Below are 15,919 nucleotides of genomic sequence, written 5' to 3'. Positions count from 1 at the left end.
TTATGAATCCCCCATGCTTACCTGCGTCTCTTAGGCTAGGCACAGACTTTACGCATAAACCAGCGTAAGTGATCGGAAACCAGTTCAAATCTGTAACACAGCAGAGGTTCGGTGCCTATAAACTGCTTTCAAAATGGCTGAAACCGGTTTAAGATAAACCTGGATGGAGGTAGTATCAGACTCAACTGATTTAGGTTAAATCTGTTTATTGAACTTCTGTCCCAGATCTTAGAGCCACTGGGAGGGGAGGCAGAGACAATGGGTCATGGCCAAGGATGCGTTCATAGCTGGCGATTGAGTTACTGCCCAGAAGCAAACCCGAGATCCTGCCAGCTGGGTACTCAGATATCACGATGATGGGCATGGCATAAAAGCCTGGAGAAAGTCCAGCAGGGAACTCATGGAAGTAGACACAGAGGATCGTCCTAGGAGTTCACATCCTGGCTGAGAGAAATCCTGGAATCCACTAAAAATATGAACTATGAGTGTTTAGGAAGTGCTGTTTTCTGCTGAATTCATTCCTCCAGGGAAAATTACCAAGAAGCTTGTTAAGTGGATCAGACTCTGTCTGCCTTCCCTCCACTATTCCCCCCAGGAAGATTCAAGTTTCTTTCCCAGGGCATTTGGGATATTAATAACTTTTGTCATCTTTATGACAAGCACCTGCACCTCATGATCTCAAAACCCTTGTCAGGCATCACTGGCGCCCTACAAATTACACTCCCCCCCGCCCGACGAACAGTCAGCTTGCATCACTGCCATGCAACAGCTGGGTGCAGAGTGAAAACCCTGCGTCCCACCTGTGGGCTGGTCCCCGAGACTGATGCATGGGCTTTCGGGGCAGGCAGGCTTTCCAGGGCCACCCTCCTGCTGTTGTGTCAGACCCCACGGTGCCGGCGTGCCTGCTGACCGCACCATGCGCTGGGGTCCTCAGGATCTAAAGCGGGAGGCTGAGAGACCTGAGGGTGCTACTAGGACTCTTCTAAATTTGGGCTGCACTGCTGACTGCTGAAGGTGTCAGCTGCCTGGTGACAGGCGTTCAGTGGCTTCATCTCCCTCTGGTAGTTTCTCCCCCAGACATGATTGCAGCTGCCCTCTCTGTGCATCGGTGATTCAGAAGCCTGTCTTTCCACCCTGACTGGTCTCTCTCCAACCTGCCCCACATCTCTACCTGTCCCCAGCGACTGGCTGTCAGCTCTGACTTCATTTGACTAAGAGCCATCTCCTGACCTCCTTCCCTGCTTCTTGGCCCCTCGCCTCCTCTCTTGCCTGTTGCATTGCACCACCCATGAATGGTGCGTGCCCCTGGCAGCTGGGGGGGCATGGCTGTGCTGGCCACCCTTTCCTATCAGCCAGGCCCACAACCTCCTTCCTCGCCTGACCCTAGCAGCAAGTGTTGGTCAGGCTGGGCCCCAAGAGACACCTTAAAGACAGTCAGGATTAAGAGGAATCATCAATCTTGATGTGACATAGCTCTAAGACACCCCACTTTTCTGCATGCTATTAAAAATCTCCCTCAAGCCCCCAGGTTTTGATGCCTCTCCTTCCTCCTAGTTGTTGAGGATGCAGTTGCATATCACTGTGACCCTGGCCCTCTTACAGCTCCTTCTCTTCCACTGCCTGAAGCTTAAGCAGATGGTCCGGCTTGCATGGCTCCTCTGAAGTCTGCTCCTGGCTGAATCCCACCTCTGCTCCACCAGCAACCCCAGCACCTCTCACATTGGCCTGCCTCTCTCACAACTGCCTTTATACCATCTCCCACGTGGCCCCTTCCTCATAGAAAGCCCTTTGGGAACTGACCCCCAACACCCTCTCCTCCTTCAAGGCCCTTTTCAAGACCCAGGTCTGTAATGCTGTGGACAAGGAAAAGCTAGTGGGCCGATCTTGTTGGCTGGGAGGGATGCTGGGACCAGCAGCAGCTGTTGCTGGGAGCCAGGGAAATGCCAGGCCATGTCTGGGTCTCAGGGTCGTTTGCAGGTTGATTTTAGGAGGGGAGGACAATGCATCGCTCCCTTGACCATCAGTCCTCCCCTCCTGTGTGCTCTCGCCTTCTCTAGCTGCAAGTGCTTCAGAGCAGGGACAGGGAGGAGGTATTTGGAAAGCACCTGCCCAAATCAAAATCATAGCTTGCCTTGAGGCTTTTATGCAACCAACCAGTCAACCATCAAGCACCTGCTTATAGGGGATCGTCACCGACATACTCCCCAAAGTTCTTCCAGTAACCTATTCAGTGTGAACCTTGGAAAGCCACCCCTTGCCCATGCACCTCCTCCAGAAGCAGCACCCACTGCCTGCTGGCACCCATGGAAGGCCTTCTACTGGTCTCTGAGAAAACCAGCTTTGGCCTCTGTTTGCCTTTGGCACCAGCCTCTCACCTCCTCTCCTCTCAGGTCCAAACTTATCGCCATCCCACCTAGAGCTGGTGTTTACCAGCTTTTCACTCTGCTGAACTCGTCCTGGTGTCCTCAGTGGACTTCACCACCTTTCAAGCCTGCCCTCCTTGGTGCAAGGCCAAAGCATGAGCCTGGCGGCCTTTGAGCTGAGTGCACGGCTCATTAATTCTTGGCAGAGTGGCTGGCTCGGTGTTTTTGTTTTGGGCTGTTTCTGGGGATCTCCGAGTGGGTCAGCAACCAGTGGTTGGTATCAACAGTTACAGCTGACTGAGCCTTCGTGTTTACACCTCCCCTGGCAAGCAACGTGGGCACCATCCTTTGTGTATTAGTATCGATAACAGAAGCATCTGGCTACTTGGTGACTATAATATCAAAGCTTTTGCCCTCAGAGTGCAGACCGCATGGACTGACTGTCATAAACAGCCCATGGACACAGGTGGTGGGGTCCCACTGGAGTAAAGTATCTAGAGGAGTGGTCCCAACCATTTTAGGCTCAAGGCACCCCTTAGAAAATGCCGGCTCTTAGCATTCCCTTCTTCTTTGACTATGGAGAAATAACAGAGCAATTCTTCTGTTGCAAAGAGCTCAGAAAGACCCCAGGTCAGAACATTTTTGACACCATCAATTCCTATTTAGTATCTCTGGGTTATCTTGTGAATCATGTGTAGGTGTTTGCACACCCCACTGTACCACAGCACCCATGAAAGGATCTCACAGCACCTAAGATTGCTGCAGCACCCTGATGGAGAATCGTGGAGCTAGAGCAATAGAGCTAAAGCTGGGGTCCTTCTTAGCCCCTCCTGGGGAAGACTAGGAGAGGTGTCACGGAGGTAGCAATAGTTACCTGCTTCCTGAGTGCACAGGGCTTGGGAGGCATTCTCAAGCCAGGCTGTTGTCCCAGCAGCGCTTGTCAGGCTGGTACTGGGATCTATAGGAAACATAGCATCGTGTTGCTGTAACTTCTGGCTCGTCCTGCTTTCAGATTAGGCTTGTTAGGGTATGCAAAGAGCTCCAAGATCCCTGGGGAAGGGGCAACAGAGGGTCAAAGCACTGCCAGTTACAACTATTGCACTTATGATCTTGCTGGATAGGAGGGATGCTGGGACCAGCAGTGTCTGTTGTGGGAACCTTGGAAATGCCTTATCACTGTGGCTAGAGTATTGGGGTCTCTACCCATAGTTTGGTGGTTGCTGAGAACCTACTGGGAGGGGGTTGTGAGTGCCTAGACCCCTTCCCCATCCAAAGTTGGATGTAGAAAAGGGGGTGTCCTTTGCCCAGCCCCCCCGTTCCCGGAGGGATCTCGAGCCGTGTGCTGGCAGCTCCCCTCTGAGGACATAGGGAGTGTTGGCAGAAAGTGCTTCCCCATCCCTTGGAGAGTGTCGCAGGCATCTCCTGGGACCAAAGCAGCCTCCATGCTGTTACCTGTGGTCACGCAGCTCCCCCTCGTGGACATTTGAGTGGCACCAGGTGATGAAGCTGCCCTTCCAATGGCTTGCATACCAGTTTACAGAATGGCAGAGACCTTCTGGATGGCCCCATGTGAGGGTCAGGCCCTCTCCATGGTCACATTTGACCCGGGCAATGAGGTAAGAGCACAGCCTCTCGTTGCAGAGATCTGACCGAGGGGATGTTACAGAGAACAATTCATGGTGACCTTGCACTTCATGGACGGTTGAGGATTCAGACAGAATGATATTCCTCGGTAACAGGGTGGACCATGCTAATCCTCCTCCTCAGGGCGTAGGGAAGAGGTTACGTCTGAGTCAGCCGGTGCCCCTGGGATATATGCCCAAGGATGGTCAGAACTTCACAGGCTGGCTTTCGTCCTTGCTTATTTTGCAGTGATTCACCGTGCCCTTTTCACTTCTCTTTGTGAGAACTCAGTGCCGTGGGGCATTGTTCCCGGCGGCCGTGGGCACGTTGCTCTGGATCCAGGAATCTGTCACCAAGCAGGGGATGCACTGCGTGGAGGGCAGCTGTTACCTCACAGCTGCTCATTGCTCTGTGTGATTATATTGTCTTCACTCACATTCCCTCCTCCTCTGGCTGGGTCTCATTTCTGTCTCCCCTGTCTGCTTTGCACACCCTGGCATTTCCTGCCTTGCAAGGAAAGAGACAAAGAGCTGTTTCATCCAAAGGCAATGCCAAAAAGCTATTAATGAGTAAGCATGTAGCAAGCATGTTCTACACAATAGCATGGCATGCTATGCTCCTGGTGGGCCTTCCAAGCTGCTGGATGGGCAGATGAATCAGCATGTGGAAAGGGCACATGTGGTGTTGGTGACATGAAGATCCTGCTTAATGTGTCCAGAGAGTTTTGGGGTGTGGGTTATATGGATGCCCCAGTCTCACACAGCACCGTGGACAACTGTATCTTCTTCCACTTTCAGCAGGGGAAGCATCCTTTGGCATGCCTTGCCTTCAGCTGTTTCATAGCAGTGCTGCTTCCCATCCCACAGCCTCTGGCTCTGGGGAGGACCAGAATCCTGTCACCTGCCTTCAGTGGTAAAACAGGTGGAATCTGCATTTCTGAGCCATAGGGAGGTGCTGAGTGGATCCCCTGATCCCAGCCTGGTGAAAACATTGTAGTTGCAGCATACAAGCCAGATGCTTGCTCTAAGGAACAGTCTGCATTAAAACCTGGGAAATCTCTAGTAAAGGTGCTGCTGTGAATGCCCCTGAAGTCCCTGCCTGGTTAGCACGGGCAATTCAATGGAGTCTGGATAACAGCACTACTTGCGGTCTACCCAATATTCAGCTTGGTGTCACAGTGCCACCTCCTGGGGGAAGCTGTGTGACATTTTTCGGATGCCAGACTTCACTTTCCCTGGTATGGTGACTTCCACCAGTGCTCAGTAGGTAGAAACTGCCACTAGCCCTTTGCACCCACTTGACACAGGAGTAAGTCATGGTTCAAGTAGCAGGGCCTGGGAGGATCAGGTCTCAGAGGAGGGATCCAGGAAAAGAGATCAAGAAAATCCCTCTAGTCCTCACCGCATCAAGGCAGCAGCAGGAGCACATAGGAGCAAGTAGGGGAGCAAGGTATTCCCCAGGCATAGCAGCGCCCTTCTGCTGACAACAGGGCAATTGTCCTGGCTAAGTCCCCTCATCCCAGGCAGCTGCCAAGCAGATTTCCAGCTCTTGTTATTTTATCATTTGTACCCCTGTAGCACCCAAAGAGCCCCAGCCCTGGGGGTCTCCTATGCCTTCTGCCAGCTGCTGGGTGGTGGCAGAAGTCGTACGCCATGAGTCAGGGGTGGAGGGACTCTGCTGGCTGCCTGGAGGGGTCTGCTACCACTGGCTGGGGACGCGCTCAATACTGTAGTGCAGACAAGGCCTTATTGGGACCTTTGCATCCCAAGCGATCCCTTAAATCCACTGGGTTGATAGACACGCCTGAGTCAGTGACGTACAAATGTTTATTGTGTGTACTGTTCTGCAGCACATCGACAAAGACATGCATCCATTCACAAACAAAGACAAGCTCTTTCCAGACATCCATTCTCCAATCCATCTTCAACGTCATTGCTCACATGCCCCAGCTCAAGAAACAAACCCAACAAAGCTCTTTGGTTAACCTCGCGAGCCCTGTGGAGCATACAACATCCCCAGGACAAGGCACCGGTACAGCTCTCTGGCATGCAGGCCCTGCCATAGGGTCAAGCTGCTAGGCTAGCGCTGTTTACCTAATACAGCCTCACCTCACCGGCTACAGCGATGTACATCAGGAAAAGCAGGGTCCTGGGGCTCGGTTCTGCCATCCGCTGCTTTGTCCTGGGGCAGCTCCTCTGAGGTCAGTGGACACTCCTGACACAAGAGAGAGGAGAATCAAGCCCTTGGGCTCAGGCTGGTTAGTTATAACTGAGCCCTTGTACTAGCCAGGGACAAGCTTCTCCAGCTTAAACTACAGAGCTGGGCCAGAACTTGTCATATTCTATTAGGAGTAGAAAAAATAAAACATCATTCTCTCATTAAAGTGAATTTAGTGCTGCATGGCGAGCCCAGGGGCAAATATATTTCAGCTGTGGTGCTGTGTGCTTCCTTTGAGTTACCACTGTAATCCTGGCTACCAGCTGCCAGGGAAAAGGTTGTCACTGCTGAGACAGTCAGTGGAGAGGCTGTTAAGTGCCCAGGATGCTCATGGCTTCGATGCAGGGGAGCCCCTCCACACCGAGTGAGACCCAACTCTTCCCAACACGGGGAACACCAAGCAGGACGCCCTGAGGGAGCGCTCCCTTGGCTTCTGCTTTTCTTCCTGTCCCAGCCTGATTCCTGTCTACTACAGAGGTGCCGCTCCGATAGGAGGAAATTGCAGAATACAGCCCACCTGCGGCTCAAGGTGCTTGACACTGTGTGTGTAACCCTCACAACGGCCCTGTGAGGTAAGTGGTATTGTCCCAATTGTATGGAGGAGTCTGCGGCACAGAAGGGAGGAATGACTTTCTCGATGGCACACAGCAAGTCTGTGGCGGAGGTACTCGGACAGCTCTCCTGGTGATGGGTATGACTCAAAACCCCAGACAGTCCTAACTCCCAGCTCCAAAATATCATCAGGAGACAGCACCAATAAGACCTCGCTGGTATATGATCCATCTCTCCCTGCCTGCCTACTGGTTTTCTACCTGGTGATGATCTACAGGCAGTTCACTGCTTTATTTACTGAGAGCAATATTTGCAAGAGGCTGAACAGAAAATCACAGAGGCCTCCCGGCTCTATGTCCCTTCATAGGGAGTGTGGTGTGTAGGGGGTGCTACAACACTCATCTCCCAGCTAATCCTGCGCCACAGGGGTAAAAATCTCCCCTTCGTGACACTGAGTACAGAGCCATGCATTTTAAATTGCACAACCCAAACCCCATTTCACATTATCCAGATGAAAAGCAGAAAAGAGCGTTATTGCAATGCTACTGTGTGCATCTGCAGTTTTTTATAGGGGGAGGAGGAGAGGGGAGGAAGATAAAATTTAAAAATAAGGAAAAAGAAGCTTCTATGCATCTCAGTGGAGCAGCAAAGCAATTTGGGGATTTGAAGGGCCAGATCCTGAGCAAACCTAAACTGGCTAAGATTCCCTGAAGTCACTGGAAAAAGGATGGCTCACACCAGCTGCGAATCCAACCCAAACAGTTCAGCTTACAGGCAGTTACTTGTGCGTGTTAAGTAAGACAGCACGAAAACCTTGCTCAATTTTCGAGGGCAGACACCATGAAAGAGAAGCTGCTTGAATGAGCTTCGCTGATTTGACGACCGATGGTATGCCCTTACAAGGAGGGGAAAAAAATGCCAGCCAGTGAGAGAGCCAAGTCCCTCACAATGTCCAGCCCAGTCTCCGGGGGAGGACAGAAGGTATGGAGGAAGCAGATGCGATAGCTGGAACTTCTCATTAGCTCTGTCCTCCCCCACTGAGAGGCTTGGCAGAGAATGGGAGGGAGGACACAGCAACGTTTAAACAGTGCCCTGACAAAATGTCATGCCAAGCCAGCAGGAATGGAGTCCGAGGCTGCAGTCCATGGGTGCCACCTGCCTTGCTTGCAGGCTGGCTCTTCAGATTGGCTGCTCGGCCTGATACAGCACCGCGCACCTTGTTCAGCAATTCTGAGGCAACGTCTTTTAGCTCCATGGTCTTACAGGCCTTGAAGGCAAAGTGACACTTGGCTGCATCTTAGTGTATCCCACATGGCTCCTGTGTCAGTCAGCTCCCCACAAGCACGGTGGCTTACAATTAAAAAGCCCTTCCCATCTGGAGCACATGCCTCTCAGGTAAGTGTGGACCCCACCATGAGAGCTCTCATGGCTCCCAGGGACCATCCGTGTGTCCTCGGGTGTGACCCGGGGGGAGCTTTCCCAGTTATTCACTGAGGGAAGGCACAGGTTACGAAGCACCATTTTGTTCAGTGCAACCTCCCACTTCAGGAGGTCTCACCAGCTGCGTGGTTATCACTGAAACCGCTTGTTGGCTTGCAGAGTGGCTGCAGGCTTTGACTGGCTGTTCACAGCTGTTGTCCTCTGAAGTGGTGTCCTGTGTTAAGGAGAGACAGAAACTCAACAGTGGGACCGCAGCCAAAGAACAAGGATTTGCAAGCACCTGGCTCTGTTCACAGCTGTCCTTACGCTGGCAGTACTGGGGAACCCACAGCTTCTGCTCATTGCCCAAGGGGGGCCATGATTCTTATAGGGGCAAGAAGACCAAGTGCAGTATGCTAAAAGCCAGAGAGACTGTGGTCCCTTTTGGGGGGCAGTGCCCATGTGCCTTGGGAATAGAAATCTGTGCTCGGAGTGCAGAACAGAACAACCGCTGCAGAGCAAAACGACATCAAAGGAAATCATTTAAGCTCCTCTCCCAAACAGAATCTGCTCTGCAACTCTCTGCTTGGTGCTCGTCTCCAGCAGGGAGCCACAGGGCAGTGATCAAACAGACCTGGGGTTGAGACGCAGGGCTCCAGCTGTGGGATATCTGAGATCTTCCCTGCTGAGGTAGGGGCTGTAACTTCCTTGCGGGGCCTGGCCATGGATGTTCGAACAGGTCTTCTCAATCTCCAGCTGGTCTGGCCTGTAGTGCTACTGCCTGGCAACAGGTTGCAAGGTATCCACGAGGAGGGTTTCTGCACGTTTCACGCTGAGTTTTCCTGCATTCATCTAGGTCCTGCTGTCAGCCAGGCAGTAAACCCACCTGACCTTCTTGTGGTGACATGAGGTTGCTCTGCTGTCTGGTGCCCTCGGGGGAATGCAAGACTGCACCAGCACAAGTCTGGTCTTCTGCAGCTCTCTGGAGATGGGGTTTATTCACTGGCTTTGTTGGAAGTGGGTTCCTTGTATTTGCCTGGGTCTGAGGAAGAGGAACACAGTGCATTCAGAGACTTCCTATGGCTGTTTTCATTGTGGAAGGAAAGGAAATATCAGGGACTGCTTTGGGTGGAGGGTAGTAGGAATGAGGTCTGAGTTTTGCAGGCCCTGCTTCCTTGAAAGATGCTGTAGCCCAAGAGTGACTCTGATTGTGACAACTTACTTCAGCCCCCTGAGGCCCAACCTTCAGAGGAGCTGGGCCCTGGCAACTTGCACCGGAGTCTTTGATGATGGGGAGATTAATTGACCCTGACTGGCCATTAGGAATTCTGAACAGGAGCTGTAATTCAGCCTAATTCACTGCTCTCGACATGGGATCCTCCTCATTTAACTAACATAATTACAAGCCGCCGGACCATGAATTACACTGTTGACAGCACCAGGTCTCCTCCATAATGTGTGAATTTAAATGCTCTTTCCAGTCTGCTCCTGGATTCAAAATAAAAGCTAGTTGAAGTGTAGCATGCCCACCTATGCTGCAGACAGACACCCCTGTCCAGCAGAACCAGCCTCTGACCTGTGCCTTTGACAGCTGCCGCTAACCTGGTACCAGCCCATCCAACCTTGGGGCCAACTACGCTGGTCTCTTAGCATCCACCGTTTTGTACAAGGGCTTGTACCAGTGCGTTTTGGGAAGGTCTGGGACTCCACCCTGCCTCAGCTATCAGGGCTGGTGCCAGAGGGCTGTGAGAGCATTTGTGGTATGGTGCAATACATCACAAAGTCATGGGAGTCTGGACTCTAGACTCCCAAGACTTTGTGATGGAAGTCTAGAGTCCAGACTCCCATCACAAAGTTGCATTTTGTGCAACTGAATTTCATTCCATTTCTATTACTACTGTCTTCAAGGTCATCCCATTCTTCCCCCTAGGATAGAGCAATCTTTCTAACATCAGCAAATTCCATTTGCACACATCTACTTTTCTCTGCCAAGGTCATTAATGACAGTATTAAATGATGTTGGTCCTGAGACCAATCCTTGACAATCTCCACTAATAACCTCCCTCCAGCCTAACACTGCCCCTTTCTTCACTGCCCACTGAGGTCTCCCCTTGACCAGTTCTCTGCCCTCTTTACAAATCTACTAAACTCCATCTTTACCAACTTAATTCCCCATCTCCCAAGAGGCACTATAGCAAATGCTTTCCTGAGGTCCAGACAGATTACATCTACTTGTGTCCACAAATGCCGATATCAGAGCCAACTATCAGGTTAACGTGGCACAATCTGCCTTTATTGTAGATGTTGTGCTTGATCCCATTTTCCATCTCCCTCCATGCCTTTAATTATTCTTTCCTACAAAATATTTTTTGAAAGGCTTGCTCACTACCTTGGGCTCAGACTGTCAAGACTCCATGCCTACCTGGCCCACCTGTCTCTTCAATTATCTTGTCCATCCCTACAAGCCAAACTTTGCATCCAGACTTGATCAAACAAAGAAGACATAGCTCTTTCCCAGTGCCACTGACAGAGGATTTGCTATGCCTTCTTCCCTCGTCCAACTCCCTTTCCTCCTGGCAGCTGACAAAATACCCAGGCTCAATGGTGCCATTGTTAAAGCATGTGAGAGTCAGTGCATTAATTGCATCCTTGCCCCAGGCTGGAAAGCACAAACCTTCAGCCACCGTGCAGTTTGTGCCACTGGCAGGCAAGTGGTCATGTCTCTGACCCTCTTCTTAATCCATGATCAACCTTTCAGATAGCAAGAGGTTGAAGCCTGAGTTTTCCCATGAGATCTCTGGGTATGGGGCAAAAACAGGGGAGATGCTTTAGACCATGCAGTTTAATGCACACACACACCATGCTTTGGTAATTGAAGGCTTAATAGGTTGACAGAGACACTTACTGGCCTGTGGGCTATGATGAACCCTTCTGTGCAGAACATCTGCAAGAGATATGCCAGTCATTATAAAACGGGCCGGGCCGTCTCAAGGGACTGCCATCTGGAGTTAACAGCTGTCCTGGTGTTTCCCAGTAATGGAGCACGCCACAAGAACTGCTAGTGTCTTGTCAGGCACTGAGTGGGAAGAAGAGCCTGAAAATTCACAGGAGGAAAGGGAAGCAGTAGCTCATAGGTGACTTCAAGCTAGTGAAGGGCTTGGGGAACCTCTGTCTCCTGAGGAAATCAGTCTTGGGACCGATTAGCTTCTCCCCTAGCGTGAATGAGGATGTGCATAATCCTGACCAGGGACGGAGCTCTGATTACTTTCCTCAGCCCCAGGGTGGCCATTGGCAAATGTACAGGTTGTCTGCAGACCCCTTTGTTACAAGGGTGCTTCTGGGGTCATGTCCAAACCAGTTTTAGGCCTCTGGAGCAGCAGTGGTTGCAACAGGTCCCCAATGCCTGGAGTCATATCACCGCCTGTCATAGGAGCTTGGTTTTTCACCAACCCAGACTGCAGGGCAATTGAAGGCTGGGCATGACTGTCATGTGCAATAAGGATGGAAAACAGGTCATGCTGAGGTCAGGCTACTTCCATGCAGTGCAGTAAGATGTTTTGAAGTTTCAGGGTCACCCTGTCCCCCAGATCCTGAAGCTGTCACTGTTTATACCTTTCCTCCAGAGCCATCATCCTGGCACTGCTAGGCCAGTCTCCCTGCAGTCTGATCATATGGGTCCCTGGCCTTGACATGGATGTACCTGTCAGATGCCACACAGATCACAGCTGAGCCAGAACATGGGGTCTATGTACAGCCTGCCAGCTTTGAAGGCTGATCCGTCCCAGATGTTTGTCATTGTTAGTCTTCTGTGCTGCATGTTTGCAGATGTTCCTACCTCTCTAGAAGGGCAGAGAGCTGGCAAGGCTGCACAGTAACCCTCTAAGGAGGGCGCTCCCTTGGCATCTATCAGTGGGCTAGGCAGAGTCTTGGCTGGCAGGGAGTCACTGCCCAAACCCTGAGGACCTTCTTTAATAACAAGGGTCCTAGGAGGCAGCCCCAGTCAGCCCGTTCACAGCTCTGAAGAGACCGTCCATTCCATATGCTGCCTGGGGATGGTCTCCTTGGAGGGCTGACAGCAGGCAAGCCAAGGAGTGAAAAGCCAGTCTCGTGGGGAGGTGAGAGAGGGAAAAACTCTTCCCCTGCATTCTGGAGGACGGGCCTGGGATAAGTGCTAAGACGGAGCAGGCTGCTGGTCCAGGCCCCAGCAGCAGTGTAGGCAGAGGGGATTCCAGCTCATTGGCACAGCTAAGCAAGTCCGTGGGACTCCAGGTCACAGGCTGAGCAGCGGGTGCCTCAGTCAGCCACACAGTGGACCTCACAGCAGACACCACAGATATCACAGAAGCAGGTGTGAGGAGCACACCCAATAACCAAAAAGCAGGGGCTCAGTGTCCCTCCAAGGGCCTTCCCCTTCCACAACAGCTGCACGTGGCTCAGTGGCTTTTACCTTACCAAATACAATTGATGTTCAGTCCTGTTCACAGGGACCCAGGTGGCAGCAACCATCCCCTCCCACAGGGTTGAGGCAGGACACCTCTTCTCATGGACTGCTTCAGCAGGGGGTGGTGTCTCTCTGTGGTTTTCAGCTTTCAGCTGGATGCCACAGACTGCCCAGGGAGGAACCAAGGGCAGCCTGATGATGGACAACCACAGGCCGCTCTTGCTTTAAATTAACTGGCTGCGTGCTGCCCGTTTGCTGTCCAGGACTGCCCGCCAGTCGTCGGTCCACGAGTGAAGCCTCCTGCTGGGGGGTTTCAGCTGCAGGTGCTTGTTGTGACAAGCTGTGAAGAGGATGTGCTCCCAGCTGGGGTTTGGCTCGGCACCTGAAAGATGGGAAGAGCAGAGAAACTCAGACAAGGGTCTCCAGGCTCCACCGTGACCTAGCTAGGGGGTTCTGTGCCCTGCACAGGGTCTTTATGCTGGCACTGGACTTTCATGGGTCTAGGATTTCATTAGCAATGGCTGAACACACACCACCTCTCTGATTACTGTTGCGGCCCTCCACACAGACGCACATGACTCTCAGTTACCAGACGTGTTTATTCCTAACCCCACTCCACCTGCATGTGGAGGGAAGGACTACATCCATTCACAGCTAGGGCAAAATGAAGGTTATGGGGAGATTAAATGACTTGTCTGAGCCCACACATGGGGGCAGGGGCTGAGTGAGCAAGGTCACAAGCAGCATTAGTCCCACTGCTTCTATAGCAAGGTGCTCAGATACTGTGCAGATGAGCATGATAAAAGAACTCGTACGAAGTGGCCAAGCACTGCACCCCGGCCTCCTGGATTCCAGCTCAGTGCTCCATCCACTAGGCTGATCCTACTCACCCTGGCTTGGGGGAGGACCAGCTCTGGATGTGAGTGTCCCCACCAGACCCCCTTTACCTCGGGTTAAACGAACCTCCTCTCAGATACTGGGAAATTCCAGTCCCAGTCTCCAGTTCTAACTGGCATTTGATGCCAGGAGGTTTCAGTAGTTTTTGCTCAATAATATTAGCCCCAAATAACATCATTACCAAGCTGGCAGCACACTGCCCTGAGGTCCCTGACACATTCAGTCTCAACCAGGAGAAATAAGGAAAACCCCCTGACTCTCACCCCAGCCTGCCCCTAGACACAGCCCACAGTGATCATTATTGGATGGAATCTCCCTTACCTGTTATATCTGGTCTGTCATCTATGAGGAGGTCAGCAGAGACCACGGTTTTATCACGGGTGAGAACAATCTGCTCCAGAAATTCTTGGCCAAAATGCTTCTCCACCCATGCATACTGGAAATGAAAGGGCAGAGTGGTCAGAGCAGCAGCCCAGGGTGGCCCAGGAGCTTCCCACTGCAGCCTGCACAGCCCTTGTCCACTGGCAACAAGGATCAGCAGTGGAGGGCAGCCACAATACAGCACCCTCCTTGGAGCCATATGTATTTAACCCTGCTCATGTGGCCTTTTGTATAAACCTTGCATGTTTTCCTTAGATTTTATCTCACTCCTGCTTGCAGCAATCTAAAACCTGTTTTATCCTTCAGTGAGGGCTGGTATTTTACACACGCATTTGCGTCCAAATGCAAGGACACCTGGACTATTGCTGCAGGAGCCCAGAGCACAGGCCCAGCACCCTTCTGTGCTCTCTCTGAAGGGCATATCGTTGCATATGCAGTGCCTCACTAAGGCAGCTCCACTGCTTCATGCAGGATTTGGTGCTTGTGGAGCAGGAGTGAGTGGGTTGGGCATGCTCCCCAAGGCATCCTGGATACATGTTGCAGGGTGCTCAGTGCTACTGCACACTGCCCCGAGCACACAGAGCTTCCCAAAAGCATACTAATGTCACCCTCCAAAATTCTCCCTCCTACAACCCCTGTTCCAGCTGCAGGTTCCCTGCCGGTTGTTATATAGCAGGAGCTTTTCATGCCAGTCACCACCTTCCTGCCCCACCCACCCCCTCTTCTGAGCTAACCCTCCCCACCTTATCCCAGAGCTCACTGGTTACCTTCTCATAAGGGCAATAACGGTACATCTTGATTGGACTTGTACAGATGAACACATCAGTGCTGCCAAAAAACACAGAAGGAGAACATGGTTGGGTGGCAAAATGGACTATGTAACCCTGGCTGTATTGATCCATAGCACCACGGCTGCCAAGCTGTCCAGCAGCCTAGTGTGTGCTCAACACTCTGCCCTGAGTTGTGTGTGTGCACTCAATACTCTGCCCTGAGTAGTGTGTGTGTGTGTGCACGCGCGCATGCACTCAACACTCTGCCCTGAGTTGTATGTGTGTGCACTCAATACTCTGCCCTGTGTGTGTGTGTGTGTGTGCGCGCGCACGCGCACACACGTACTCAACACTCTGCCCTGAGTTGTACATGTGTGTGCACTCAATACTCTGCCCTGAGTTGAGTGTGTGTTTGGCTCCTGAAAGGTACTCTCCCAACAGCTAAAAGTAGCACAGCCTTGGCCTACGAACAAAACCCCACAACTGGAGGAACAAAGGGAGTTGTCAACCAGGATTAACCGGATTGGAGCACAATCCTCATGGAGATCCTAGTATGTTTATCTTGGGTTGTGTCTACTGTGCCCCTGAGCCCTGTCCAAGAATGCCACCATGAAGCGGGCACCACGCATTACTACCAACTCCCAGAAATGAGGCAGGCTGACTAGCATGCCATTGCCTTGCTCCCAGGGACCAGCCCAGCATGGAGGCAGTGCAGACAAGCCCTCAGGATCAATCAGCCAGGACTCCAAGGGCTGCCCCCACTGCTGCAACCAGCACCCCCTCCCCACCGTACAGCTGTGTACCTACTTCTCCATATTGGCCATCTGCTTCACAGCTTCCACAGCGCCTGGGAGTGGATCCAGCTCGATGAAGAAATTCTTTGATTCCCATATGCTTATTGCTTTCTCCTGCAAAAGGGAACATAAGCTGGTTACTGAATGGTGCCTTCTGCCATTTTGTCCCTCCTTTCTTTTGCCTCGCAAAACCCCTTCATTTGGTTTAAGTATTGCAGAAGCTGGGTAGGGTAAACCGAAATCAGTGCCTTCCATGGCAAGCAGTGACAAGCATGACATGTATTGCTTCACTGTTTTCTTGGGCTCCCCTCTGTTGTCTCTTGCATGACTTGATTTTTGTCCAGTGTCTACAGCGCCAAGCTCAGGGAAGCCCTGGTCCAAGTTGAGGTTTCTCAGGGCTATCACAAGATAAAGAATAGAGGGGCTAGGCCAGGGCTTAGTTTCCCCCCATCCAGTAAAAGT

General features: G+C 51.9%; 1 protein-coding gene across 3 annotated transcripts in view; it reads right to left on the bottom strand.

The window, feature by feature from the left end:
• Nucleotides 1–947: 947 nt before the first annotated feature.
• Nucleotides 948–15,919, bottom strand: part of NT5M (5',3'-nucleotidase, mitochondrial) — a 24,777-nt gene continuing 9,805 nt past the window's right edge. The window contains exons 2-7 of one of the 3 annotated variants that reach the window (XR_002096511.1): nt 15,471–15,571; nt 14,661–14,721; nt 13,834–13,948; nt 11,787–12,997; nt 11,080–11,692; nt 5,795–9,216 (exon numbers count right to left, since the gene is read on the bottom strand). Coding sequence is in view for 1 of the 3 variants with exons in the window: in XM_019512654.1 (XP_019368199.1) it covers nt 12,840–12,997; nt 13,834–13,948; nt 14,661–14,721; nt 15,471–15,571 (435 nt within the window). In the remaining 2 variants the exon portion in view is untranslated. Of the gene's footprint in view, nt 4,494–5,794; nt 9,217–10,577; nt 12,998–13,833; nt 13,949–14,660; nt 14,722–15,470; nt 15,572–15,919 lie in introns of those variants that run through there. The other 2 variants (XR_002096510.1, XM_019512654.1) reach the window with 2 other exon arrangements.

This window comes from Gavialis gangeticus, unplaced genomic scaffold (genome assembly GCF_001723915.1).
Source record: "Gavialis gangeticus isolate Ggan-Ray unplaced genomic scaffold, GavGan_comp1, whole genome shotgun sequence".
Taxonomy (NCBI): domain Eukaryota; kingdom Metazoa; phylum Chordata; order Crocodylia; family Gavialidae; genus Gavialis; species Gavialis gangeticus.
Note: the sequence above shows the minus strand (reverse complement) of the source record. Positions and strands in the feature narration are given on the sequence as shown.